The 26952-nt window shown below is 46.9% G+C and overlaps 3 protein-coding genes across 14 annotated transcripts in view; all 3 read right to left on the bottom strand.

Moving 5' to 3' along the window:
• The window catches only part of ARHGAP40 (Rho GTPase activating protein 40), a 49603-nt gene extending 47758 nt beyond the window's left edge, over positions 1 to 1845 (bottom strand). The window contains exon 1 of the mRNA XM_031656773.1: positions 133 to 1845. Within this exon, the coding sequence (XP_031512633.1) occupies positions 133 to 269 (137 nt within the window). The 5' untranslated portion in view covers positions 270 to 1845. The remainder of the gene's footprint in view (positions 1 to 132) is intronic.
• Positions 1846 to 7620: 5775 nt separating this feature from the next.
• On the bottom strand, positions 7621 to 16359 carry LOC116270810 (adipogenin). 6 transcript variants are annotated; one of them, XR_004179074.1, is made up of 3 exons: positions 15023 to 15294; positions 9890 to 10118; positions 7621 to 7983 (listed from the first exon to the last, which is right to left on the bottom strand). XR_004179074.1 is itself a non-coding variant. In XM_031656768.1 (3 exons), the coding sequence occupies exons 1-3, from the start codon at positions 15222 to 15224 to the stop codon at positions 7950 to 7952; spliced, it is 375 nt and encodes a 124-aa protein (XP_031512628.1). In that variant the 5' UTR covers positions 15225 to 16359; the 3' UTR covers positions 7621 to 7949. The 6 variants fall into 6 exon arrangements, 5 of the variants coding, with proteins under 5 accessions (XP_031512628.1, XP_031512629.1, XP_031512632.1 ...); XM_031656768.1 differs by having other exon boundaries at positions 7621 to 8007; positions 10004 to 10118; positions 15023 to 16359; XM_031656769.1 differs by having other exon boundaries at positions 10004 to 10118; positions 15023 to 16340.
• A 1171-nt stretch (positions 16360 to 17530) lies between these two features.
• LOC116270809 (ral GTPase-activating protein subunit beta-like) overlaps positions 17531 to 26952 on the bottom strand; it is an 80396-nt gene continuing 70974 nt past the window's right edge. For all 7 annotated transcript variants that reach the window (XM_031656761.1, XM_031656760.1, XM_031656763.1 and 4 more), the window contains 4 exons: positions 26427 to 26535; positions 25588 to 25666; positions 22159 to 22307; positions 17531 to 21681 (listed from right to left, as the gene is read on the bottom strand). In XM_031656761.1, coding sequence (XP_031512621.1) covers positions 21488 to 21681; positions 22159 to 22307; positions 25588 to 25666; positions 26427 to 26535 — 531 coding nt within the window. In that variant the 3' untranslated portion in view covers positions 17531 to 21487. The remainder of the gene's footprint in view (positions 21682 to 22158; positions 22308 to 25587; positions 25667 to 26426; positions 26536 to 26952) is intronic.

Raw genomic sequence — 26952 nt, 5'->3', positions numbered from 1 at the left:
CCTCATCTGTACGACGGAGGAAGATTCCTGCCTCACAGGGACGTTGTAAAGACAGATGTTGTCAAGACAGACAGCACATGCCCCTGGCACATAGTAGGGCCAGCTTCCCTCCCGCTCCTATGACCCCTGTACCTGCAGCCCCGGTCGGCCCAGCGCTGGGCGCAGCGCCTTGCAACGCGGGCCCGCGGGATCCGAGGACATGGTGAGGCGAGGGGCACTGGGGCCAGCCTCTCCATCTGGGCGGCAGGGAGGAGGGCAGGCTCGGCCATGGGCTGGCACCTCGAGGATCCCGGTCCGACGTGGTGCTGCCGCAGTGAGGATGACTCGGTCGGCAATGTGAGAGGGAGGAGTGAGGCAGGCCCCGTGGCACACCCAGTTCCCACACACCCTCACGCAGGATGAAAGTCCAGCCTCCTCCTGGGGCGGGGCTGGCTTGGCCGGGGCCACCTACAGGCAGGCACGCGGGGGCACACACATGCCCCTGAGTCCCGCCCACCTGCACTGGAACAGCAAAGTGGAAACGGTGCCTTTCAAAAACTGTCATGAAATAAGACTTGCATGGCCGCTATTATTACCTACAGCCATCCTGATTTCAGAGTAAAACCACATGAATAAAGCACCTGGCTAATATGGGTGGAAGAAAGTGCTCACGATCCAGGGGTTTTTATCTGGCTGGGCTACTCCCTCTGAGACTTCTCTGAGCCACGGTTTCCTCCTCTGTGAAACGGGGATGGTGACATTTGGAAGGAGACAGGAAACAAGCAAACAGGAAGGTGTCAGGGTGTAAAGAGAGCAGGACCTGGGCATGAGGGCGGGAGGATAGGAAGGGAGCAGGAAATGGGAGTGGCAAAGTGAGGGGGCATCCAGAGAGCCTCCCGGGATTGGCCTTTTGGCCGGGATGTAAAGGAGAAGGAACTAGCTGGGAAAAGGCTGGGGAAGGGGGAAACCCGGGGAATTTAACCCCCTCATCTTTAAAATGAGAACTTGAATTCATTCATTCAGCAAATCTTTATGGAGCTCTGTAGGAGCCCTGGGGGCAGCGACCAGAATGTCTGAAATCTAAGAGCAGGAGTGTGTGGACTCAGCTGAGAGGAGATCAGAGGCTGAGTGTCAGGGTGGGGAGGGAGAAGGGGTTTCCAGGTGCCGACAAGGACACAAGCCAAGGTGTAGCAGTAGGGCATTTGGGGGATGTATGAGAAGCGCTCCTGCCAGCTTCCCTGGCGGTGTCCTATTCCCGGCATCCATTTTGGACCATGAGCCCCTTCTCTTGCCCTCTGGCCAGGACGGAATGCCATGGACTTCCCCAGATTGCCCGGGCCCACCCTGCCTCCTCTAAGGCTCCGGGTGTCAATGAATCTTTCCAGGCAGCATATTTGCCTGTACTCCAAGAAGAGAGGCCCCAGAGTCCTCCTCAAGGAGGGCCCCCAAGTCTATGGGTCCCTACAGTCTGAAGCTCAGCTCTGGCCTGAGGGAGGCAAGAAATGGGCCCCAAGAAACTGAAAACAGGACCCCACTGGAGCAACAGAGCCCAGGAGCATGCATGGTTCTGGTGTCAAAGAGAGGAAAGGCCTCGCAGCACAAAGGGCCCTGAAAAACCCCAAGTCTCAGGCAGCTGTCACTGGCTGGAACCTGCGGACTAGGGCTGTGCAGGAGACCATCTATCCACTTCTCCTGAGCCTCCTCCTGAGGAGGAGACAAGGGAACCACGCCACCAGGAGGCCAAGGAGCTGGGGCCCAATATGCACGTGAATTATCAGTGGAAGTGGGTGCAGAACTACTTTGGCAGCCATAGGGAGTTTTGTGTGGGAAACATGGTAGGTGCTTAATAAAGTTTGGGTGGATGGATGGATAGATGGAAGAAAGAATGAGAGGTTGGTTGGGAAAATGGGGGATGAGAGAAGGGATGAATGAGAGGATGGTGGTTGGTTGGATGGGTGGGTGGGTGGATGGTTGGATGGATGCATGGTTGGATGGACAGATGGATGGATGGATTGATGGATGCTTGGATGGATGGATGAATGGGTGGATGGGCAGGTGGAAGAGTGAATGGCTATGGGCATAAATATGTGAGAGCACGAGTGAACGAATGAATCACTGAGCCATTAGGTGAATGGGTGGAAGAGTAAATGAATGAATAAATGCTTGAGTAAACAAGTTAGTCCTGGGTAAATGAACTTCTAGTCCAGAACTGAAAATCTAGCTCATTGTCACCTTCCTTAGGTGCAAGGAACCCTTCAGAAGAAAGCAGGAAGGAAGAGAGAGTGGCCTGAATCTTGTATGGCCGCACTTTCAAGCCTCCGTAAGGAAGTGCGCTCTTTGCTTCCTGGAGAGCCGCCGCGCGTACTCAGAATGAACCCTGGAGAAGTGAGTATACCCGCGCTCAGGGCAACATTCCTCATCTCCGGCTGAGCCCTGTCCCAGTCCCCCGCCGGAGTATCGGCCAGGCCGGTTAGATCACAGTGGAGTGGCTCAGACCTGTTGGCCCTGCACCCTGGCAGCTCGCCAGCACCTCCCCAGGCAGCCTGCCATCAGCTAGGCCTCTCACTATTGCAGAGACTCGTCCTAGGCCCCTCAGACCCAGAAAGTCCCCCAGGGCCTGCATGTTGTGAGCTCAGCATTTCCTCCCTGCCTTTCTGCCCCTCCAAGCAGCCCCACTCCCCACTACAGCGTGGTCCTGTATAGTGTGATGAAGTGGAGCCTCATAGGCTTGGGGCTGATCCTCAGCTGTGCTACTTAGGCTGTGTGACTTCAGGCAAATGCCTTAACCTCTCTGAGTCACAGCTTCTGCATCATTTAAATGAAAAACTTGCCTGATTTGAGGGGTGGTTGTGAGGATTCCGAGGGATAATACATGTCAAGCACTTAAATGGGGCCTGGCACACAGTTTACACGGAGCATCTAATTTCCAGGTGCTCAACTTTTTTCTTTTTTTCTTTTCTTTTCTGAGACTGGGTCTTACTCTGTCACCCAGGCTGGTGTGCAGTGGTGTGATCATAGCTCACTGCAGCCTTGACCTCCTAGGCTCAAGCGATCCTCCAGCCTCAGCCTCTGGATGGAGCTAGGAATCACAGGTGTGCGCCCCCACACCCAGGTTTTTTTTTTTTTCTTTTCTTTTTGTAGAGACAGGGGTCTCACTATGTTACCCAGGCTGGTCTCAAACTCCTGGCTTCGAATGATGCTTCCACTTCCGCTTCCTAATGTGCTGGGATTACAGGCGTGAGCTACCATGCCCAGGCAACTTTTTTCTTTCAAAAGCAATTTATGGAATGAAGTGCCAGCCAAGCACCACGCTCAGAGCTTTACACGTGTTACCACATTCAATCCTCATGATAACCTCGCAAGAGAGTGTTATAGGTCGAACTCTCCTGCTAAAAACATATGAAAAACGTGTGAATGCCTAAGCCTCAATACCTCTGAATGGGGCTTTATTTGGAAACAGGGTCTTGACAGAGAGAATCAAGTTAAAATGTGGTTGGTAGGGTGGTCCCTAACCCAATAAGACTGTGTCCCTCTGAAAGGGGAAAATCGGTGCCAGACACTGGCGTGCATATCAGGAAGATGACGGGAAGGCACACAGCGGGGACACCATGGGAGGGCAGAGGCCACGGCTGGGTGATGCTGCCACAAGCTGAGGCACATTGGAGCCACCAGAAGCTTCCAGAGGCAAGGAAGGCTCCTTCCTTTGCAGGGTTTGGAGGGAGCCTGGCACTGCCAGCACCTTGACTGTGGAATTCTAGCCCCCAGAAGTATGAGCCCACATGCTTCTGGTGTTCTAAACCACCCAGCTTGTGACACTTTGTCATGGGAGCTCCTGGAAACAAATGCAGAGGGGATTGGCCCTGTTTTGCAGATGATGACACAGGCTGAATGGGATGGTGATGGGTGGCTGAGGGGCTTGCACTCAGGAGTCCAGGCCTGTGGCCCCAGGGTTAGGGGTAGAAAATCAGCCTGTGCCTAGAAGGTATGCTGTGACAAGTGGTGTGTCGTTCAATGAGATGCACTGACAGTCAGATGCACCCTGCTTTGCCGACGCCCCTGCGGTGCTCCCATGTCATGCTGGTGACTGTCCTCACAGGTTCCCTGTGATCTTCAGCCTGGGGAGACAGGTTCGCTGTCCCGAGTGCACCTGAGTTTCCTACAGACATCAACCGCGCAGCCTTAAGCTCCATCATTCAGCTCTAGGAGGAGCCAAGGGCATCCCTGTGGATCTGGAGACACACATCCCAGTTAAGAGTCAGAAAAATGGGGCACTTCGTGGCTGTGTGACTTTGGGCAAGTTACTTAACCTGTCTGAATCTCAGTTTCCTCGTCTGAAAATGGAACCATGATCCGACTGAGAGGGCTGTTGTGAGAATCCAGTGGGATAATGCGTGGGCACTCAGTGAGCCGCGGCTGCTACGTGGGGATGATGTCTCTCGGGAGCCTGTGACTAGAGTGTCACGGGATGTGTTTACCAGTCACACGCCCAACTCCTCTGTATGAGTGTGCGTGTGTGTGTGTGCCAGAATGGGGACCTCGTCCACATCCACAGAGGCCCGGGGTCTCAGCCCTCACCCAAAGCAGGGAAGGCGTCTCCCCACACTCCCCACAAGTGTTCTCCAGAGCTGTCACCTGCCCAGGGCCCTGAGGAGCGGCCTCATCTGCCTTCTGCCTCAAAGGCTCCAGGGACATAGCAGATGCTCTCCCCAGACCCCAGTGCAGGGCCCACTGCACTCACTCTCCTCGGGGTCGGCTCCTCAGCAGGTGGGGCAGGAGGGCTGGGGGGCTCCACTGGCTTTTCTAGGCCAGAAGGTAGGCTGAACAATGGCCCAGCAGCCCCTCACAGTACAGCGGGGCAGGGCCGAGTAAGCAGTCCCCAGAGACTCCACAAAACGGGGCACTTGGCGACAATGCAGACAACACCAGGCAGAGCTTCAGCCACAGGGAGGAGCTGCCAACAGGCCTCATTCAACGCCACCCCTGCAGCTCCCAGGAGAACCCCGTGGTGACAAAAGCTCGTCAGCTGGAGCAAAGCTCGTGTGGAGAAGGGAGGGTTGTGAGTGTGTGTGCGTGTGTGTGACTGTGCGTGTTTATGGATGCGTGTCATCTAGCCCAGGTTTCTTCCTCATTCTCATTTAAATGCCACAGCCTGATTGAAAACAAAATATTTAAATGTGTGAGAGTGCGTGTGTGCATGTGTGTGTCTGTGAGAGTGTGTGATAGTGTGTATGCATGAGGTGGTGTATGTGTGTATGTGTGTCTGTATATGTATATGTAAGGGTGTGTGAGTGTATGTGTCTGTGTGTATGAGAGTATGTCTGTGACTGTGTGTATATGTGCCTGTGTGAGTGTATGAGAGTGTGTGTCTGTGTGTGATAGTGTGCCTGTATGTGTGAGGGTATGCGTGTCAGCGGACATGTGTCTGTGAGCATGTGTGTGAGTGTATGAGTGTGTGTGTGATAGTGTGTGTGTGAGGGGTGTGTGACAGCATATGTGTGTGTATGCATGTGAATGTGAGTGTAGCGAGTGTATATGTGAGGGGGTGTGTATATGTATGTGTGTGAGTGTATGAGTATGTGTGTCTGTATGTGTGAGGGTGTGTGTGAGTGTATATGTATGTGAGTGTGTGAATGTGCATGCGTGAGGGTTTGTGTGTGTGAGTGTATGTGTATGAGGGTGTGTGTGTATGTGAGGGTGTGTCTGAGAGTGTGTCTATGAGGGTGTGTCTGTGTGAGAGTGTGCGTGTCTGAGGGTGTGTCTGTGTATGTGTGTGTCTATGAGGGTGTGTGTGAGTGTACGAGGGTGTGTGAGTGTCATAGTGCGTGTGTGTGTCTATGAGGGTGTGAGTGTATGAGGGGGTGTGTGTGTGTGTGTGTCTATGAGGGTGTGTGTATGAGGGTGTGTCTGTATGAGGGTGTGTGTGGTGTGTCTATGGGGGTGTGTGTGAGTGTATGAGGGTATGTGTGTGAGATAGTGTGTGTGTCTATGGGGGTGTGTGTGAGCATATGAGGGTGTGTGTGAGATGTGTGTGTCTATAAGGGTGTGTGTGTGAGTGTATGAGGGTGTGTGTGAGAGATAGTGTGTGTGTGTCTATGAGGGTGTGTGTGTGAGTGTATGAGGGTGTGTGAGTGTGTGATAGTGTGTGTGTGTGTATGTAAGAGAGCATGTTGGGATTGCACAGCGGGGCAAAGGGCTGGGGAAACAGGTACTTCTAATATACCCTTGGGGCCACTTTTTGGTCGGGCAACTTAGCAGTGGCTGCAAAATGTAAACACATGTCTTATATTCAACAGTTTCTCCTTTCAGAATGTGTTCTCTGGATAGAAGCACACTTGCGTGCAAGGATTTAGATTCAAGAGTGTTTGTTGCAGCCTGTGCATAAGAATAGAAACCTCATCCAGCAAATTCAGTGGGGCTCAAATCCCAAAGGGTGGCTTTCTGCACCTGATGAGGAGCTCAGACTTTACAGCCCAGGGACAACGGAAAGCATGGAAGGTGTGAAGCTGGGAAGGGACATGTCCCAATTTGTGCTTTGGGTGGATCATTCCAACAAGGCAGAAAGAGCAGAGACCAAGGCCAGGAGACCAAAGGACAGGAGACAAGCTAAGATTTCAGGCTCAATTCTCTCTCCTTTGGACATTTAGAAGTTGTGGTGGCTGGTGGGGTGTGGAGTGAGGGAGAAAGAAGGGATAAAGATGATGCCCAGTTGGTACCTTGGAAGGCCTGTCCCTTTATCCCCTACCCCCATCATCCTGCAGCCTCTGGAAGCTTACGCCTCCCACCATACCTCCCCCAGAACCCCACCTGGGGAATAACTGGCATGGCGGAGAGGGTCCTGGTACTGGAGTCATGGGGCCTGGGTTCAAATGCCAACTCTCCCAGTGTGACTCTGAGCAACTTAGTAACTGCTCTGTGCCTGTTTCCCCATGTGTAAAACAGAGGTAACCAACCTATCTTGCAGAATTCTTACAAGGGCTAAAAGCAATCGTATATATTTGTTTTTTTGTTTGTTTTTTTGAGACCGAGTGTCACGCTGTTGCCCAGGCTGGAGTGCAGGGGCGCGATCTCAGCTCACTGCAACCTCCGCCTCCCGGGTTCAAGCGATTCTTGTGCCTCAGCCTCCCGAGTAGCTGGGGCTACAGGCATGAACCATCACACCCGGTTAATTTTTGTATTTTTAGTAGAGATGGAGTTTTTGCCATATTGGCCAGGCTGGCCTCGAATTCCTGACCTCAAGTGATCCACCCGCCTCGGCGTCCCAAAGTGCTGGGATTACAGGTGTGAGCCACCATGCCTGGCCAGTAATCGTATGTATAAAGCACATAGAAAAGTGTCTGACGTGTAGTAAGCACTCAGTAAATGTGAGCTACTTTTATAGCTATTCCTACTCCTACCAAACTAGGCACTTGGTAGACACTCTGCAGCTATTTATCAAATATTTGTTATTAAGATCAGCCTGAAGTCCAATCAAGGAGTGAGTTTGAAATCAGAGAATGGAAGTTCAGAGCAAGTCCCCCATCCCCATTGAACAGATGGAGAAAAGGGTTGGGCTTTCCCAAGAGGGTCCTAGATGGCTTGAATCGGGGCCAGGGCTGAGTCTCGGACCTACGCTGGTTGAATGAACGACTTGGTCAGGCCTGGTAGGTTTGTCAGGGTTCCCCCGGGCATGGGAAGCCCCTCGCTTCTTTAATATGGACCCACACCCTCCGGCCCAGCCCTGCTTTAAGACCCCTCTGAATTAAGTTGGCCAATTTCTCCCAGTGGGCCGGTTCACTGCTCCCATGCCCTCCCAGACTTGGGCGGCTTCCTGGAGGGCTGGAGGTCATCCGCGATGCTGGAGAACAGCTGGGTCCTCTGGAGGCTTTTGCATGTCGGTCTGAAGAGGAGATGAGTTGGGGGTTCCAGGGAGGCACCACAGTTGCCAAAGTCCTTTTGCCTCCCTGGCAAGCCTCTCCCATCCACTTCTGCCATTACCACTGCCCTGCTGACTCCAGGAAAACCAAACTAGAAACAAAAGGAAGGTTGGGACTAGGGATGCCATTGGGATAAAAGAGTAAGAAAGAGACGGGTAAGGCCAGACGCAGTGGCTCATGCCTGTAATCCCAGCACTTTGGGAGGCTGAGGCAGGTGGATCACCTAAGGTCAGGAGTTCGAGACCAGCCTGACCAATATGGTGAAACCCTGTCTCTATTAAAAATACAAAAATTAGCCAGGCGTGATGGCGTGTACCTGTAGTCCCAGCTACTCGGGAGGATGAGACAGGAGAATTGCTTGAACCGGGGAGGAAGAAGTTGCAGTGAGCCAAGATTGTGCTACTGCATTCCAGCCTGGGCAACAGAGAAAGACTCTGTCTCAAAAAAAAAAAAAAAAAAGGGAAAAAAGAAAGAAAGAGGCGGGTAAGTGATGGGGGTGGGAAAGGCTCTGGACAGATGGGATAGGGTTCTTGTGCAGGGTCTGAAAATCTTTTCTCATGCCACAAATGATATAAAAACAGGTCAGGCTGCATAATTCGCAGGGTTCAATAGCAAATTAACACGGTGGGGGGGGGCCCTTGTTCAAAAATTAAGCATTTCAACACAGCAACAGCCAAGCATGAAACCAAGCCTGGGACCCTTCTGAGCCTGGGACCTTGTGGCGCTGCAGGTTACACATCTGTGGATCTGGCCCCATCCACAAATCTCTGAGGGCATATATAGGAGTGAGTTTTCCTGGGAAAAGGGCCCTCAGTGGTCAAGGTAGGACCCAGAAGGCTAAAAATCACTACAACTGAGGTAGGTGAGGGGCCCTTCTTTTCACCACCTCCTCCCTCCACTCAGGCAGGGTGGGGGCTAGTGAACACATTGCATGAACCAGCTTCAGAGTAGGGCAGGCTATGGTGGCCAAGGGGACAGAGAAAGGTGGACACATGAGAGATGGAGATTAGAGTTGGGAGAGAGAGGCGAGAAGGCTGGCTCCCAGGTTTGTGACTCAAGCAACAGAATCAATCCACAGTGGTGCTATTCATGGAGATGAAGAAAAGCTAGCAGAAGATCAAGGTGCTGTTTTGCTTGGCTGGGTGGCAGTGAGAATCAAGATTCCTATTCTAGGCATGAGAGGGTGTCAAGCAGACAGATAATAAAGCTTGGGAGGAGATGAGATGAGACATACACATTTGGGGGCCATTGGTATAGAGATGGCATCTAACCCTACTGGAATGGCTGAGGTCTCCTAGGAATTCAATGGGTGCGAAGGCTCTTGGGTACAACATCTGATTGCCCTGACACCTCACATGAGAGTATGTGTGTGTGTGCCTCATTTGTAAATGTTCTCATTTGTAAATGGAGGTAAGAATCATATCCCCATCATAGGATTTCATAAGTAAGCTTGTGGAAGGGGAACACTTAAGACAGGCCTTGGTACCTGTTGAGCCCCCAAGGATACCAGCCATTGTAACAATAATAATCACACCATGTCATCCTTCCACAAATATGTACTGAGCCTCCAGCGTGTGTCTGGCAGTGTCTTGGGCTTTGGATGCAGCCATGATCAAATGTATTAGAAGGCGGTAAGTACTACGGCGAAAGGAAAGCAGAGCAAGGTAAGAAGCATGATGCGGAGGATGGGGCGAGGGCTTCAATATCGAATAGGGTGGCCAGGGGAGCCCTGCTTAAAAAGTGACATTAGAGCAAGCCCTTGGAGGTGAGGGAGTGCCTCACGCAGATGTCTGAGGGAACAGCTGGCCAAAGACCATCAGCAGAGCGGTGGAGGGTGAGGCCCTAGGGTAAAGGGTAGGGGACCTTTGTAAAGGCTCCTTGTGGCACAGGGGGGCTGGTCCTCCAACAGGGCAACACCAGGTCTGCCCCACAATGAGGCAGAAGGCTCTCACATGCTGGAGAGAGCCCGTTGTCCAGCATGGCCAGGGAGCATATACCTCTAATATGGTAGAGGCAGCCTCTTGCCCACATAGCAGCTGCCCAAGCCTTTGGATGGGCCTTGAGGCTCCCCCTGGCCCATGGAAGGGCCTCACCTGGCACAGCAGGCTCACCAGCAGGGCCTCTCCTTCTCTTGGCCGTGGAGTGTCCCCTTCCAGCAAAACTCGGCCGGGCCTTTGCTCCAGGGCTCCCAATCCAAGCATACATCGGAGTCATTTTCCTCTGAATCTGTGGAGACATGAGGCAAGGCCTCTTGGCTGATCACATGCTGTCTCCCACCCCTGACCCAGGAAGGAGTCCCCTGGCAGGCCTGGGTGTCCCTGCAGCCTTGTCTGAGGGTAAGGCCAAGGCAGAATCCTATGAGCCAGCCTTGAAGCCTCAGGAAGTCTTCAGGGCCTTAAAGGGTGACTAGGGACCAAGAAAGAAGGCTGTTCCTGTAACTCAGAAAATGGCCATATCCATCTACTAGAGGGGAGGACACATAGGTGAGCAAATGACATACCGTACTGGGCATGGGCCAGGAGGAGGCAGTGAAGCGACACAGTTATTGACCCATCCAGGCATTTGTCCACTAGTTCATTCATTAACAAGTATCTGAGTACACAGGCACAAGGATCTCCACTGTAGCACTGTTTTGTGGTGAAACACACACATGAACAATAAAACACCTGGGAACTGTGTCCACGTCCACAGATCACAAGAGGTCTGGGTGACTAAGCTGTGGCACAGTCACACCACATGGAGACCCAGACCTTCCGTCTGACGGCTTGTCGTGAAGCTGTTAAAATGTTTGCATCATATCTGTATCTTCTGATTTGCAGGATATCTATGGTATATTATAAGCAAATTGAAGAGAAATGTAGTATCTTTTTGTTTAGAAAGGCAAATGCTGCCCCCTTCCCCAATTCTTTTTGAAAACCTGCACACGTTAGTAAGCATGTGCACGAGTTTGCTGACAGACTCATCTTGGGGAGGTAAGGTGAGAAAAAGGAGGGGATGGGGAAGATTATTTTTCTTACTAAACTCTTACATTGTTTCACTAGTTGCAGGGAAGTAACAAAGGTTGTTTGTACAATGGGCATAATATCAGCATCTTCTAGGATGAGGGTTAACTGAAGACAGACATGTAAAATTCAGCACAGGACTTGGCACAGGCTTTCAACGGTGTTGGCAGTTAGTATGTCTTACAAGTCAGTAGGGGCCGGGCATGGTGGCTCACGCCTGTAATCCCAGCACTTTTGAAGGCCAAGGCGGGTGAACCATGAGGTCAAGAGATCGAGACCATCCTGGCCAACATGGCGAAACCCCATCTCTACTAAAAGTACAAAAATTAGCCGGGCATGGTGTGGACCTGTAGTCTCAGCTACTCGGGAGGCTGAGGCAGGAGAATTGCTTGAAACCAGGAGGCGGAGGTTGCAGTGAGCTGAGATCGCACTACTGCATTCTAGCCTGGGTGACAGAGTGAGGCTCTATCTCAAAAAAAAAAAAAAAAAAAATGTAGGATGGCGTGAAGTGACTGTTCTTCACTAGAGAGAGTATTTTTTGAACATAGAGTATGTGCGAACTGTTGTTACATTCATTTTCTCATCTAATCCTCTTAACAACTTCCTGAAGTCAATTACTAGTATTTTTTGTACTTTACAGATGAGGATGGTGAAATCACTTGTCCAGGCTCACAGCCAGGGAGTGGTGCTACTGGATGCGAATTCAGCCTCCCCACTCCACAGTTCCCACTGGGTGCGTTTGGACTCAGGGGATTTAAAGGCGCTTTGAATTGAACACCTTGCTCCAAGGGCCACCATGAGGGGCTGTCGCACCACTCTTCTGTTTCAGCCCCAAACCCATCTCTGGAGATTTCCCTTCATCCTTCTGCAAACTCCTTTCAAATCGCAAAAGTAAAATACTGGCAGCAGGGCATCTTCCCCTTGAAGGGGGTGTGTGGCTTCCTCCACCTTATGGCCATGTCATGGTCAGACAGTAGCACTGTCCTCCACTGACCAGCTTCTGCAGGAGTTGAGCTGCCCATTATCATTTTTGCCTCAGTGCCAGTTTCATCAGGCAGCTCCCCTTTCCTCCCTACTTGCTCCTCCTTCGACTTGGGAAAGTGCATCCTATCGGGTACTCCACACTTAACCCTCTGTCTTCTGAGGCCTGAAACTGCCCTGAGGAGCCAGCAGGAGTGTTGGGGGGGTGGGGATGGGGAGGAGGCGGCAGAGCTACTCCTGTCTGCTTTTCAAACTGGATTTCAGGCAAACTGATTCCAATAAAGGAATCCACAGCAGAATAGAAAACCACAGGTCTGGGTGGCCTGACCCCTCTTAGCCCTCCAAACCCTGACATTGGGTCAGTTCCCAGCACAAGCGCAAAACACACACAATAATATCGGGAATTTTAGAAGATGGGGAACCTGAGGGAGGAATGCCCACCTCCCTTTAAGGATGGTTTCTCTTCATTGCAAAATTAACAAAGGACTTATTTCAAAACGCCACATGACACCAGGGAGTAAACAGCCTCTCAGGAGAAAGTCTGCGGAGGGCTTGGGGTGGGGTAGGTTGTGGATGGTTTTGGAGTTGGGCCTCCAAGCAGAGTGAATGCCGGAGGAGATTCACGCCGCAGGCCTTGACCTGGGTGGTAGGAGAAATGTCTCCGCTCCGAAGAAGGCATCCAAAGCCACGCCACCTACATTTCCTCCCACATTGACAAAACCAGCATTGGTTGGATTATTTTCTCAGCCTACAGGAACCTACCACGTGCCAGGTGTGTATGTGTACTGTGTGCCCTGCCCTGTAAGCACCTGATATGTATCGACCACTGGAGCCTGTCACAACCCCAGGGGCCAGGTACTAGTGTTGTCTCCATTTTGTAGATGAGAAAAGCAAGGCTCACAGAGGTGCCCACCGTCACGCAGCTGGTAGGTGACAGAGTCAGGATTTGAAGGCAGACAATTGGCTCTCTTAAGTTCACAGATGTATGACCTTGGACAGGTTGCTTCTCCTCTCCAAGCCTCAGTTTCCCCAATTGTGATATAAGTATTATTATGCAGGGTTATTCTGAGGATTAAATAAGATTATGCATGTCCAGTGTTGAGCACAAGGCCTGGTACATAGTCAGTGTTGCAAATAGGTTCACTATTATTAGGAACTATTAAGCAAGGATGACTTTGGGAGGCCGAGGCAGGTGGATCACGAGGTCAGGAGATCCAGACCATCCTGGCTAACATGGTGAAACCCCGTTTCTACTAAAAGTGCAAAAAATTGGCCGGGCGTGGTGGCAGGCGCCTGTAGTCCCGGCTACTCGTGGTCCCAGCTGCTCAGGAGGCTGAGACAGGAGAATGGTGTGAGCCCGGGAGTCGGAGCTTGCAGTGAGCTGAGGTTGCGCCACTGCACTCCAGCCTGGGCGACAGAGCAACACTCCATCTCGAAAAAAATAATAATAATAAAAGAAGCAAGGATGAGGCCAGGTGTGGTGGCTCACGCCTGTAATCCCAGCACTTTGGGAGGCCGAGGTGTGCAGATCACCTGAGGTCAGGAGTTCGAGACCAGCCTGGCCAACATGGTGAAACCCCATCTCTACTAAAAATACAAATATTAGTCAGGTGTGATGGCACGCACCTGTAATCCCAGCTACCCAGGAGGCTGAGGCAGGAGAATCACTTGAAGCCAGTAGATGGAGGCTGCAGTGAGCCGAGATCATGCCACTGCACTCCAGCCTGGGTGACAAGAGTGAGACTGTCTCAAAAAAAAAAAAAAAGGATGAAATCTGAACCTGTGTCTTCCAGAGTCCAGAGAGACAGCTTTTATCACCAGTAGCAAACAAGTCTGACTCCCTACCAGCTGTGGGGCCCAATGCCTGAACTGTACCCCTCAGGGAGAGCTGTGGTCTACCCTGGGACTATGAGGAGAATATACGTTAAATAAACATTTTCTAGAGACAAGAGGGCATCCCAGGTTCTTGCTAGGAACTCCCCATAATTACACAATTTCAAGTCCCTACATTTGAGATCATGGGGCTAGTGGGGGTGTGGGGAGGGACTTCTCACCCCGCCTCAACAACATCTGACCATTGCTGGCAACATGTGCTGCGCCCTCCCTGCCTAGCTGGCCAAAGGTCATGGCGCTCAGCAGCAGGAGGTGGAAGATCAAGTGGTCCCCACAAAGAGGCCTTTTTTTTTGGGACACAGGATCTCATTCTGTCTGCTGGAGTACAGTGGTACGATTTCGGCTCACTGCTGCCTCGACCTCCCAGGCTCAAGCAATTCTCCCACCTCAGCCTCCTGAGCAGCTGGGACCACAGATGCATGCCACCACACCTGTCTAATTTTTGTATTCCTTGTAGAGACGTTGCCCAGCCTGGTCTCAAACTCCCGCGCTCAAGCAACCTGGCCACCTTGGCTTCCCAAAGTGCTGGGATTACAGGCGTGAGCCACTGTGCCCAGCAGGAAGAGACCTCTTGCTGAAGGGGATGCTCAGGGAGACACATGCCAGAGGAGCATAAGTCCCACTCCTGCCACACAGCCAGGCCATATCCTGGCCCAGCCACCCCTAGCTTCCTCCACAGCCAGCTTGGTCCCACCTCCTGCTCCTCTTGCTCCCATGCTGAGGTCAGGGTGAATGTCAGTTGGCTTCCATGAGCCTGCCTCCCAAAGAAGCCAGATCCTTTCTGATACATGACCTAGGCAGAAAACAGTGAGTGGTCTGCAGGTACCTGAAAAATGCCTAAGGCTGCTGTATCCTATTGTACAAGCTGTTTACTGCACAAAAGCACCCAATCGAGAGGGTGAGCAGTGAGCTGAAATCCAGCCCACGCTCTGCTCACAGAGCCTTGTGCCCCAGCTGAAAGGGGCACCTGGAAGTTCATCTCCTGGAGGGATAACCTCTGTCTAATTTGTTCAAAAGATCACTCTCGAACTCTAGGTTCAAACTCTAGGACTCACTCTCGAACTCTAGGTTAAGAAACCCTAAACAACCAAACCACCTTTCCACTGAAGAGTTGACTGCTTGTATCTAAGCCAGCACTTATATAAAATGACTGAACGAAGCCCCTTCTGCAGTTGTTTCAGGACACACTGGCCTATTCGGCCACCTGCCCAGCTCCAGGATTAAGGTCCTGCCTGGGCAGGGTAAGCAGCTCACCTTGGCTAAGTAAGAAGCGTAGCCAGATGATCAATAAGAACAGCACACCCACAGGGAGGCAGAACCAGAAAACCAGGAAAGAAAATGTGAGGTCGTTCACCAGCGGCATCAAAGGGTACCTCATGGTGCATGTGTGGCTAAGCTGGGCCAGCCTGGGCTGGGCTGGCAGGGCTGCCCCAAGGGACCTGGCAGGCTGGGCCATGCTCTGCTCTCAGCCCAATTGTGACTGAGCTGTGAGGTAACAAGGAAGTTACAGTGTCCTTCAGGCAAAGTACACAGGGGACACTCTGAGGGAGAGGTGTTCTGGGCGAAAGGGTGGGAAGCCAGGCAGTGAGACAGAGTCTGGCTGAGAATTTAAAAGCCCAGGTTTCCAGGCAGGCCTGGGTTTGAATCTCAGCCCAGTAGCTATTGGGTTCATGACACCCCTCTGACCCTCTTTCTTGTAAGATGGAGATAATTTTGTTAAATTAGAAAAACAGATGGGACAAAAATTACCCTCGGGATCGGTGTTCATATACCTGAAGTCACAGAGCCCCTCCAGGAGCCAGCCAGGTCCCCAAGTCCTGTAATACCAGCTGTGTGTGCCCACATCCACACTGTGGGAGTGCTGTGGACTGCGGCAAACTGGGTGGAGCTTACTGCATCCTAAGCATGCAGTGATGGCAGCTCCCACCAATAACTGCTATGAATGAAATGCAGGTCCATTATTGCAGGACTCCTAACTTTCCCAAGCCAGGCAAAAAGTCTAGATTTCTATGTGATATCTCCCAAGTTTAAAATGTTGGGTCAGACCTCGTTAAAGCACTGTTGGCTAAACCAAACGTCTGCCAGGCTGGATTGGTCACTGGGCTGCCACTTAAAACTTTTAAAATCTAACACATAGATTATTCTAATGATTACTAGATTAAATGACTATAAATGATTATTACTTAATCTGGAAGCTTCTGTGCCTTTCCTTATTAGGGTTTTCTGTGAGGGGCTTCTAACGACTTGAATCTTGTTCCTTTATCTCCTGAGTGACCAGAACACTTCCACATGCCATCCTCATCTTCTCATATCTGTCATCCGTTCACTCATGAAGTATTCAGTAAACCTCCATGCGCCAGACCACGGCAGAAAGGCTGCTTCGGACTTCCCACTGGAGTGGCTGCTGCACGGTATTCTCCAAAAGGACCCTTGGACCACCTGCCTAAAGCTGCCAGCAGATGGGTGGGTGCTGGAGTGTATTTATTAAACATGCCAATTCCCAGGCTCACCTTCGTCTCCTCAGACCTCTTGGGGGTGGGGGTGTGGCTTGGGATTCAACACACTGATAAGCAACCAGAATGATTCTGACACAGGCTTGATTTTCAGACCACGGCATCTCATGACTTAAAAGCACCTGTTGAAAAGGCAAACCCAGGTCCAGGCTGGGGGAGCAGCTGCAGGAAGTGGGCGGTAAACCTAGGGAGAAACATGGAGTAGAAAACCCGCTTATAGGAAAAGACACCAATTCAAGGAGAAGGGCGCATGGGGCCAGCAACAGGAAAAAATAAGAGCATGGGAGGGGCTGGGAGAGCTGGGGCATGGTTTCGAGACTCCTAGCCCAGCTGTGGGATGGCCAAAATTCCTACAAGAGGAAGTCTGGGAAAATGGACTAGAATGCGTGTCCAAGAGGAGCAGTGCCCTGGCAGGGGGCACCTGATGCAAGGCCCAGAGGCCAAGAGGAGGAGCAGGCGGTCTGGGTTGGGAGTGGTTCCCTGGCACCGGGTCCTGAAGGGGTTGGGGTCGGAGAGAGCTGAGCAGCATAGCTGGGAAAGGCTTGAGCACACATTTTTTTCTGGTTACAAAACCTTTCCAGACACCAAAACAGGGATATTGTGGTCAGCTTCCCTGGCCACTAGGCCCAGCTGGAGGTCCTGTTGTGAGTGGGCAGAACAGGCAGAACAGACACTGCAAGGTAGGCAGCTCCCAGGCACAGTTCAGAGGGTGGCACACGTCAGCAGCTCTTGGCACAGGCATGACCACAGTGGTTCTCATGGTTGTTTCAAGTGGTCCATTCACTCCTCTATGTGTGATCTAGGCCTGAAGGTGCTCATCTGGCTCCAAGATGCTCTACACAAAGGGGGCAGTGGGCAGCAGGGGATGATCTCTGCATCTCCCCACTTTGCTGACTCTCTAGCCCTGGTAGGGCTCAAATTTTCTGCAAGCAGAGGGCACAGCCGGCACTTTCACTCCCATAACGTAAGTATCTATCTCCTCAGCAATTCCCAGCCTCTGAAAGGTGAGCCTCTATTGGCAGTGTTTTAATTATACAAGCTCCTTCCAGCAGAGAAGGCCAAATATTTTTCTTAAAATTAATCAAACTTTGAGTATTTCATGAAATACTCATTTAATGTTCAATTAAACTACAGATCTAAATTATACAGGGCAGCCAAAGCCGAGGAGCTATCCCCTGGAAGGGTAAAATTCACAGCACCAGTGTAGGAGTAAACCCCCAGCCTGTATCCAAAAGCACACACAAAGTTATTAGATAAGAATCTCCTTAAAATTTAATGGACTAAATGTATTACATTCAATATTCCATGGGCTTCTGGACAAAGGATCGGCATAAATACAAACAAACCTCTGGACCTTCTTCCCTAACCGACGAAGATGAAACACAGGAGGCAAGGGGCACGGGTACACCTTCATATTTACACTTTGCCTTTACTTTACAGTTCAGTGCCAGAAATATTTACAGAAAATACAATAAGAAAAAGAGCATGTCTTGGCAACATACTGAAATTCATACAAACTGTATATATGATTTCAAGCAAATAATGATACTGCTTATTTTTTAGCCACAACTGCCAATCCCTTCAGAGGAGAAAGATGTCTTGGTCACTGTAAGAGATGAGGACTTGGGAAACTTGGTTTGCTTCCACAAGTATTTACTGGGCGCCTACTATATGCAAGGCACTGTGGAATCCCAAATTACACCTTTTCCCTCATCATTAAAAAAGAACATGAGTTGATATTCTGAGAAAAACACTGTAAGTACATGGTTTCTTCAGCTATTAAGAAACCCATCGTTTGATTCCACTTCGTACAGATGGACCACCTCCAATCTCTCCAACTCAGGAAAAGAGGCTGTCATGAAAATCTTTAAAACAGACCATCTGACTCCAATCAATCGTCATTTCATGTAAACACAGCAATCAGTTCTTTTCAGGAAGACAGAACCTGAATGGGCTTTAAAATGGTGAATAGAGAACTACTGCCAGCAGGAGTGTCAAATTACCTCCAATACGTGTTTCTTTCTTTCTTTCTTTTTTACCAACTACCACAAAACACATCTTTGAGCAAGGCTAACTTTCACTTTGGGTAAAGCTCCACCTTCCAGAAGAAATGACTCTGCCTCTCTAGAACCCAGTCTGAAGACTCTGACAAATGCTTCCCTAGTGTATGGAGAAAGTAACTATTCATGAAGGCCTCACACACAGAACCTGCAGGTAACCAACAATACTGGTCAAAGGTGTGGGTATTTGTATTTATCAATGAATCCAGAGGAAAATGGGCTGCCCTGAAATAAAGGATATGGAAATGAAGGAAAATGTGCATGAGTATGCGTATGTGTGTGTATGTGTATGTGTATGTGTGTGTGTGTGTGTGTGTGTGTCATTAGTTCTTTCAAAGGCCCAATGGATGGAAGAGGGTCTCAGGAGGAAGCCCTAGACAAAAAGGAAAGCTAGCTAAATAAGGAAATGATTAACAAGGTAAAAGCCCTCCTCACTGTCCTCAGTGCTCCCAACCAGAGAGGAGCAGAAAAGCTCCCTCCTGCAACTTAAGAAGGCAGAAGGGCAACCTTACTCACCACCTTCCTCTTCACAGAATGCCACACTCACCCACCCCCTGGCACACTCAACAGATACAGCAACTGAACTGTTTAAGCCACAGACAAAAGTGGTCCTGGCTTTCCCCCAGAGGCTAGAACATATGCTGGCAAATTTATCAAATGGACTACAAAATATTAATATTAGGTGCTAAATATGTTCCTCTGGTGCTATTCTACTCAGTGATTTTTAACACAGGCAGGTGGGTGAACACAGTGACCATGAACTCAGATCCATAGAGATGGGACAAAAATTACCCCCGGCATCGGTGTTGATATACCTGAAGTCACAGACCCCCTCCAGGAGCCAGCCGAGTCCCACTGATGAGTTAAGGGTTCTTAGCACTCCCTCTTTGGGCAGATATTATTTTGAGCAGAAGGAACCAGCGCCTGGTAAGGTACGGTACGGGTATCCCATAGTCCACTGGCTCCGTACGCACTGGGAGTTTCATGCCTTCAGGGGCTGCACATCCCTCCTTCCCTGGAAGACCAGGGAGTCTCCCAGATCACAAATGCATTCAACATCATTGTTTACGTATCAGATACATTGGAATTACAAAGAGTTGCCAGAAATTAGACCTAACTGAAGGATCAGCAAGTCCAACCCTCATACACACACACAGCATATTTTTCTGAAATTAACTATGCCAAAGGTAAAAGTCTGATCTGAAGAATCATACTGAAGAAGTACATCTACATCAGTTATTTTTAACCTCTGCAATGTTGTAAGTTACATGTTAATTTATAGCCTTCTCTGCTCACTTCAACTAGAACAAGAGCCCATTTTCCCCTCAAAATGTCAATCTAGAATTACCTTGAAAGTTATTAAACCTCATCTTGTTCCTGTGAACCACTAGAACATTTTTTAGGGTAGAATTGGCTCATCTGTATCCCGAATGCCCTCTCCCATGCTACCATCTGGAAACATCAATTTATTGCCCAGCTTAAAAAGAAAATCAACTATTGAATAATAATACTATAACCCGAATGGAAACTGGAGTCATAGAAAGAGGAGGTTATCTTTACCTGAGCTTAAAACAAACATGAAGAACAGGTTATGGCAAACTTTAAACCAAGAGCTGCTATGCCCATATTTCTTGCTTATAGATGGCAAAATGCATACTTCTGGAATAAGAGACTTTTGCACAGGGAATTAGGTCCCACACTATCCCCGCCCCCTAAGTAACCCACCAAAACATCAAACCAAACAGATCGTCGCAGCTCTGACCCACAGTCTACTGACATCAGAGTTCAAGGGGGAAAACACCCCTTACACAACTGTGATCATTTCTCTTTGGACTTTAAATATCACTTATTTTCTTAACATAAAATAATCTTACTAAAGAAGAAAGCACATGAGAATAGGATAAATGAGCAGTGTATACTGTAGCACTGTAACAGGAATCCTTGTAAGGATGTTCTGGGTCTGGCCACCTCAAAAGTTTTATCCCTGCAGAAAAGTAGCAGCGAGGTAACAGAAGTATTTCCAAAACCTGGCAGGGATCTGTTGGCTGGCAAAGTCCAGAAAACATGACAACAACAGCCATTTCTAACAGTAGCCACCCAAAGAGATGGTCACTCATGTTTTGTCAATTATGAGGAAATCCAGTAGTTCTCTGGGAGATCTGAATTAGTAGCGCTGAGAGGCTATTCCTGAACCCCATTTTAGAATCCTTCATAAACTACTGCAGTTTGCTGCTTGGTCCTGAAATAAGAGACAATGGATGAAACCAAATAATTTTCAACCCTTATTGTGAATTTACATTTCTTTAAATGATATTTAATGAATGAATCAAAAATGTTTAACCTGTCATTATGTCACCCCGCTGGACAACAATGGAGAAAGTGGGGGTATCACTGCTATCTTAAAACTTTTAACCCCACAAACTTTATTTGTATCCCCATTAAAGGACAAGGCCATGCTCCATTTCTGATCTGTTCCTGGGTGGCCCAGAAACTGAGGCTTTCAGACAGATCTGTGCAGTGATGAGAAGGACAACTTTTTGAAATGTGGAGAAAAAAATATGACATATTTTAATGTCAGGCTTCTTATCTGAGCAAAAAACATGTATCTTTTCTTTTTGTCAGTGTGACAGCTGGATGACAAGAAGACCTACAAGTGAGTAGAAGGCTGTGACTTCTTTCCTTCTCCTCCATGCTATCAACATGAGTCTTTAAATGTCCTGGAAGATTCTGAGAAAGATTTTAATTTTGAATACAACCTCCTAAAAAGTGAGGTATAAAACTATCTTCAACTTCTATATTGCAAATTTGTTGATACTACCAATGCACGTGTTTAACTGAGATGCATAAAAGCCTTTCTCCTCAAAAGGCTTATGTTTAACTAAAATTGTCACCTTTAAAAGAAAGTTTATGGCTAAAATCTATATCATCATGATCAGCAGGAATATGATTGTGTCTGGGAGCCCATTTCACTAGACAGCCCGAAGTCTTCTATCAAATGGGTTATAATGTGTTTCTTCTATTCTGGTGATTGAACAGTAAGCTCTTGGGAGTGATTTGTTTTTATTTTTACAGTGATCACCTATCAAACTGTTCTGCTGTGTTACAGTTCCCGAACTGGAGTTCAACAGTCTTAGAAATTCAGGGGTCTAAGAACTGCAGTTCTTGAGTCCAACCTCCTGGAAAAGTGAAGTATAAAACTCTGGCTCCAACTGTTTGTTCCGGTACTTGTTGACAATGTCGGTGATTTTCTGTTTCCGGCGGACATGGGGTGGACTGTAGGAGTCACTCTCCAGTCTCTTCCTTCTACAAATGTTAATTACAGTCTGCCTCACCAGAAAGCCTTGAAAATAGAGAGTTTTAAAATAAATGTTAAAAACTAGTCACTTAGGTAGGTGAACTATAAGTATTCAGGTGAACTACCCTACGCATACTCAAACTATTTCATTCAACTTGCAAACTTCCCATCCCCAGAGAGATAGACATAGTGCCAAGATAAAACTGTCACAAGAAACACACAATGACAGGAAAAGGAGAATAAAAATCTAGTCTAACAACCTATTTTCCATCCTGGATGACAAACAGCTGTCTTCAATATTTTAATACTAGAAGTTGGTGAGGTTTTACTTACACTTACTAGATTAAGGACAGATTAAAAAAGAACAAAACATGCTCCCTTTTTAACAAAAGCCAGACCATTTCCTACATGTGGAAACTATTAAGTAATTATCACCATTTCCTTATATTGACTTCTTTTTGGTTTATAAAAATGATAAAGAGAAAGAAAATGTAACTCTTCAGCCACATATGAAGACCTTACCAAGAGCTCGCCTGCTGACAATCATCCCATCCACAAGAGGGATGACCATATTAAATTTTCCAGTGGCTCCTTGAATTTTTATCCGGAATAATCCAGTGTTTAAAGGGTGGATGAAGATGACAGGAACTTCTTTTTCAAGAGTCGTAGATCTTAAGAAAAGAAAATTTTTATCTCAGACACCCAAGAGTTGAAGTCCCCCACATACAGCCTAAGATCACTAAAGGGACCTGTTGCTTGGCAGTGGTATGAGAAAAGCCAAGGGGTCAGTCTGCTCAGAATCTGCTTTCTGGGAATCTATGCTGCTGCCCCCTATAACACCTGGTCCTAAAGGTTCATTACTGGCTCAGGCTTTCTAAGCTAACAGAAAGGGGCTGAAAAAATATATATACCTGGAAAACCACTAGGGACACTGGGTGGAAGGAGAGGCCAGAGAACTCTATTGCATGGAGTTAAGAATCTAGCAACCACCTATGGGACTTTCACTTTAGTTCCTCTTCTTGTAGGGAACAAAAATGTGGCCGGCCAGAGTACAGGGAATTCCAGCATAGTCAAGGCTGGTAATCCCAGAGCAGAAGCAGGAACACAGCTTTGGCCCATTACAGGAATCCCTGATATAATTTTTTTTCAGGGTGGGGAAGGAGGTTGGGAGAGCCATTAATCCAAGCCAGCTGCAAGTGTCCTTCCCCGCTATGGTGATAAATGGCCACATTGTGGCAGGGCCAAAGCCCTCACAGCCTCTGGCCAGGCAGCAGATGCTAAAGTCAGCAACTGCCTCTATGGAGGGGTGAGTTACTCATTACACACCAGGGATCGGCCAACCCATCTAGTATGACATGTTATTTGTGATGCTACATGTTGAGGTCTTTTTGCAACCCAATGAGTTTTCTTTCTATATAGGTAAGGTGATTTTGGCCAAAGCAACACTGAATCAGTGTTTCAAGACATTAAAAAAAAAAAAGAAAAAGAAAAATCAATCCTCGAGTAATTCTGTCCCCAAGATAAATTATAAACTTTGCTAATCTACCAATAAAATATACATTTTACTGTCAAATTGTATTACAACCTTTGACCTAAAAAGATGAAAACTTGAGAGGCCGAGGTAGGAGGATCACTTGAGCCCAGGAGTTCGAGACCAGCCTGGGTAACATGGTGAGACCTTGTGCCCAATTTTTTTTTTTTTTTAAATTAAAAAAAAAAAGGTGAAAACAACAAAGACAGTATATGATAAGTCTCTTCTAATTAGTTCTAGAAAAGTCTACTCATGACTATTCTATAGTCTCTTCTTTAGCAAGTTAGTGTCATAAAGAAAAAAGGACTGTTCCAGATTAAAAGAGATGGAAGGAATTAAAACCAGGTGTACAGTCCTGGAGTGAATTATTTACCAGTTGTGAAGAATATTTTAGTAAAAATGAAGAAATTTCAATGTTGCCTATTAGATAATATTAAGAAAGTATTAGTAACTTTATTATTGTGATGTTATGTTTAGCTATCTGACTTTTGAGATGCATACTGATGTGTTTGGAACATAAAGATACCTGTAATTTGTTTTAAAACACCAAAGCATAAAAAGCATGGAAGTTTTAAGAATGACTTGCCCTCTTTTAGAAATTTAAAACGATAATGCTAAAATAAATCATCTTTACTGACTTCATTTCAACAACAATCATCTAACAATATTAGAATAAATTCATCTTATATGCAATTTGAATCAGCTCACATAACTAAAAGGAACTTAAAAATATCAAGTTTGAGGGTATCTCTGTGATGAGAGAGATGCAGGGCCAATGCATTTGGGGTCAAAGGCCTGGATTCAGGAAACTTTCTCCTGCATTTACTGGATGTGTGATACTAAGGAATAACCTCTTTGAACCTATTTTATCCCACAAATAAAACAGGGAAAATAATTGTTAAACTCTTAGTTATAAACCAAAAACAAGCAAGCAAACCTTGAAAACTACAAAGCCTACACAACTACATTGTTACCATTCTTAGAATCAGATTATTCTCTTTTTATCCTTCTTGTGAATGGGCAGGTAAAACAGAAATTTTAACCCAATTATAAAGTTAGTATTACATTTTGCTTAGAAACATTTTTCCATTAATTAGCTCATATGATTTAGGATATTTTAGCTGCTATTTGGCCACATTGTTTTGGCCAATTTAACTCCATTATTTCAATCTAATATTGCTACCCTATTATTACGGTCTTTATTAATATTAAATTGCCTCTACTTCTCCATTTTTCTTTTTGCTCTAGATAACTGTAAAATAGCAATTAATTTTACTATTAAAACTCTTGCTAAAGCACCCAACATCACTAATCATCAGGGAAATGCAAATCAAAATCATAATGAGATAGCACCTCACTCCAGGTAGGATGGTCATTTTCAAAAAAACCAAAAGAAAACAAGTGTTGGCGAGAATGTGGAGAAAAGGAAATCCCCTTGTATGCTGTTGGTGGAAACGTAAACTGGTGCAGCCACCATGGAAAACAGTATGGTTCCTCAACAAATTAAAAACAGAATGTTCATATGATCCAGCAATCCCACTTCAGGGTATATAGCCAGAGGAACTGAAACCAGGATCTCAAAGAGATAGCAGCACTCCCATTTTCACTGCAGCATTATTCACAATAGCTAAGACATGGAGGCAACTTAAATATCCATCAATGGACGAATATATAAGGAAAATGTGGTGTACACATACAATGAAATATTATTCAGTCTTAAAATGGAAATCCTGCCATTTGTGACAGCATGGGTGAATCTAGAGTACATTATGCTAAGTATAAGGCAGGCACAAAAAGACAAATTCCACATGATATCACTTATATGACAAATCTAAAATAGTTAAACTCAGAGAAGCAGAGAGTAGAATGCTAGTTGTCAGGAACTGGAAGGAGGGGAAAAATGGGGAGGTATTGGCCAAAAGGTGGTACAAAGTTTCAGTTATGAAGGATAAGTCCTAAAGATCAACAGTACAGTGGCTATAGCTAATAATACAGTATCATATACTTAAAAATTTGCTAAGAGGGCAGATCTTATGTTAAGTGGTTTTTATCACAAAATAATAATAATAATGAATTAAGTGGGCAGGAGAAAACTTCTGGATATGGTAGAAGTGCTCAGGAATAGATTGTTGTGATGGTTTCATGGAGATATACTTATCTCCAAACTCATCAAGTTGTATACATTAAGTATGTATAGCTTTTAACATGTTAGTCATACCTCAATCAAGTGGCTTTTAAAAAGTCCATGCTGTAATAATTTGATAAACTTGTATGTTGTATACAAACTTCTTTGATCTTTTTTCTCTATTTTTATTTCTAATTGTCCACAACTCTTTTGTTTCATAATTCTTTATTTATTAAGCTGCAATCAATATATTAAAAAAAGACATGCTGTTGAAATTCAAGCAAATAGAGTGTACCTCAGTGAAGTGCTACTATTTGCAGTAGTTTCCACACCAGTACTGATCTCTGTCATCAGCTCTGAGAGGGGAAAGTTTTCTGGAAGAAAATAATAGCATTATAATTAATATCTCCCTCATTTTCCCAAACAGATAACAGGAAATCTAATTTTCTAATCTCTTCACATAAATGAGTGGCAAATATATGGATTGTGCTGTCCTGAAATATCATCTTAATTATTCTCTACAAATTAAAAAAATCATCTCTCATTTTTTTTAGCTAATTTCATCTAAAGCAAAGAGTTTTTAGAAAATACATTCTGTGATCTTTGAGGGCTTTGTTGAAAAGTAACTATCACATTTTCCCAAAAACTCTGGGCTGGATGGGATTTTAGGCAAAGTATATAATTCTAATGCTCAATGTTGCTTACGTAAAAATCATGAGAAACTTACCCAGAGTGCAACTCTTAAGGACAAACTAAACTTTATACTAAAACGAGACAGTAGAGCATGTGGGTGGAGAGAGGGTAAGTGAAGCGCTTCCCCTTCCCCTTTCCAAAGGTCCTGGGATGACTGAGACCAACTGGCAACAAACCACTGACTGTGATGCCAACAGGAATAACTAAAAGCTTTGTATCTACTAGTCTCGTCAAATCTTCACAACTATGAAAAAAGTACCAGGATTTAACAGAGGAGTAATCTAAGGCTCAGTAGTGGAGCTGGGGTGCAAACCCAGGCTTACTGAACTCCAGGACTAGCTCCTGGCCACACCGTGCTTATATGCCCACTCCCTGTAGACATTTAGCAAGTCATTGTCATATATTGTCATTTTATTTATGGACAAAGTCCTCATACAGTACCTATATCATCATAGCGTTCCACCCAGACTACAGAAACTCTTGTCTCAGGTCCAAGGGGAGGAACAGGGCGACCCTGAGGCAGCTTCCTCATTCTGGAACTGGGACTGAGCTATATGAAGAAGAAGACAGAGAGCGGGAAAAACAACAGCAACAAAAAACTGGCTTAATAAAACTACCCAGTCATTCATTTGTCAAGGTGCTCAGTGATATAAGTATCAGGTCATGGAAAATCACTTTAGGAAAACATGTATACATTTGCAACAAAGCACTTCTTTGGCTCCTGTTCATCAGTCTTAACCTAGGACAAGAAAATGAAGGCTTAAAATTGTCAAAGAAAAAACAAGGAAGGAATACTGAATAATAATAATTTGCATTAATAAAAACAAAATTTACACGCAGTATCTTAATGAGGGCTTAAAGGATTTGAGTCTATCTCTATTAGGGCCAGAAAGCAGTATGCTTCCCCATCACAGCAACATCACTACTTGTCTGGGGATCCTCATCTCTAAAATGTCCCATCAGCAAG

The sequence above is a fragment of the Papio anubis genome, chromosome 16 (assembly GCF_008728515.1).
Source record: "Papio anubis isolate 15944 chromosome 16, Panubis1.0, whole genome shotgun sequence".
NCBI classification, from domain to species: domain Eukaryota; kingdom Metazoa; phylum Chordata; class Mammalia; order Primates; family Cercopithecidae; genus Papio; species Papio anubis.
The sequence above is the reverse complement of the archived record's forward strand: the minus strand, read 5'-3'. Positions and strand labels throughout refer to the sequence as shown.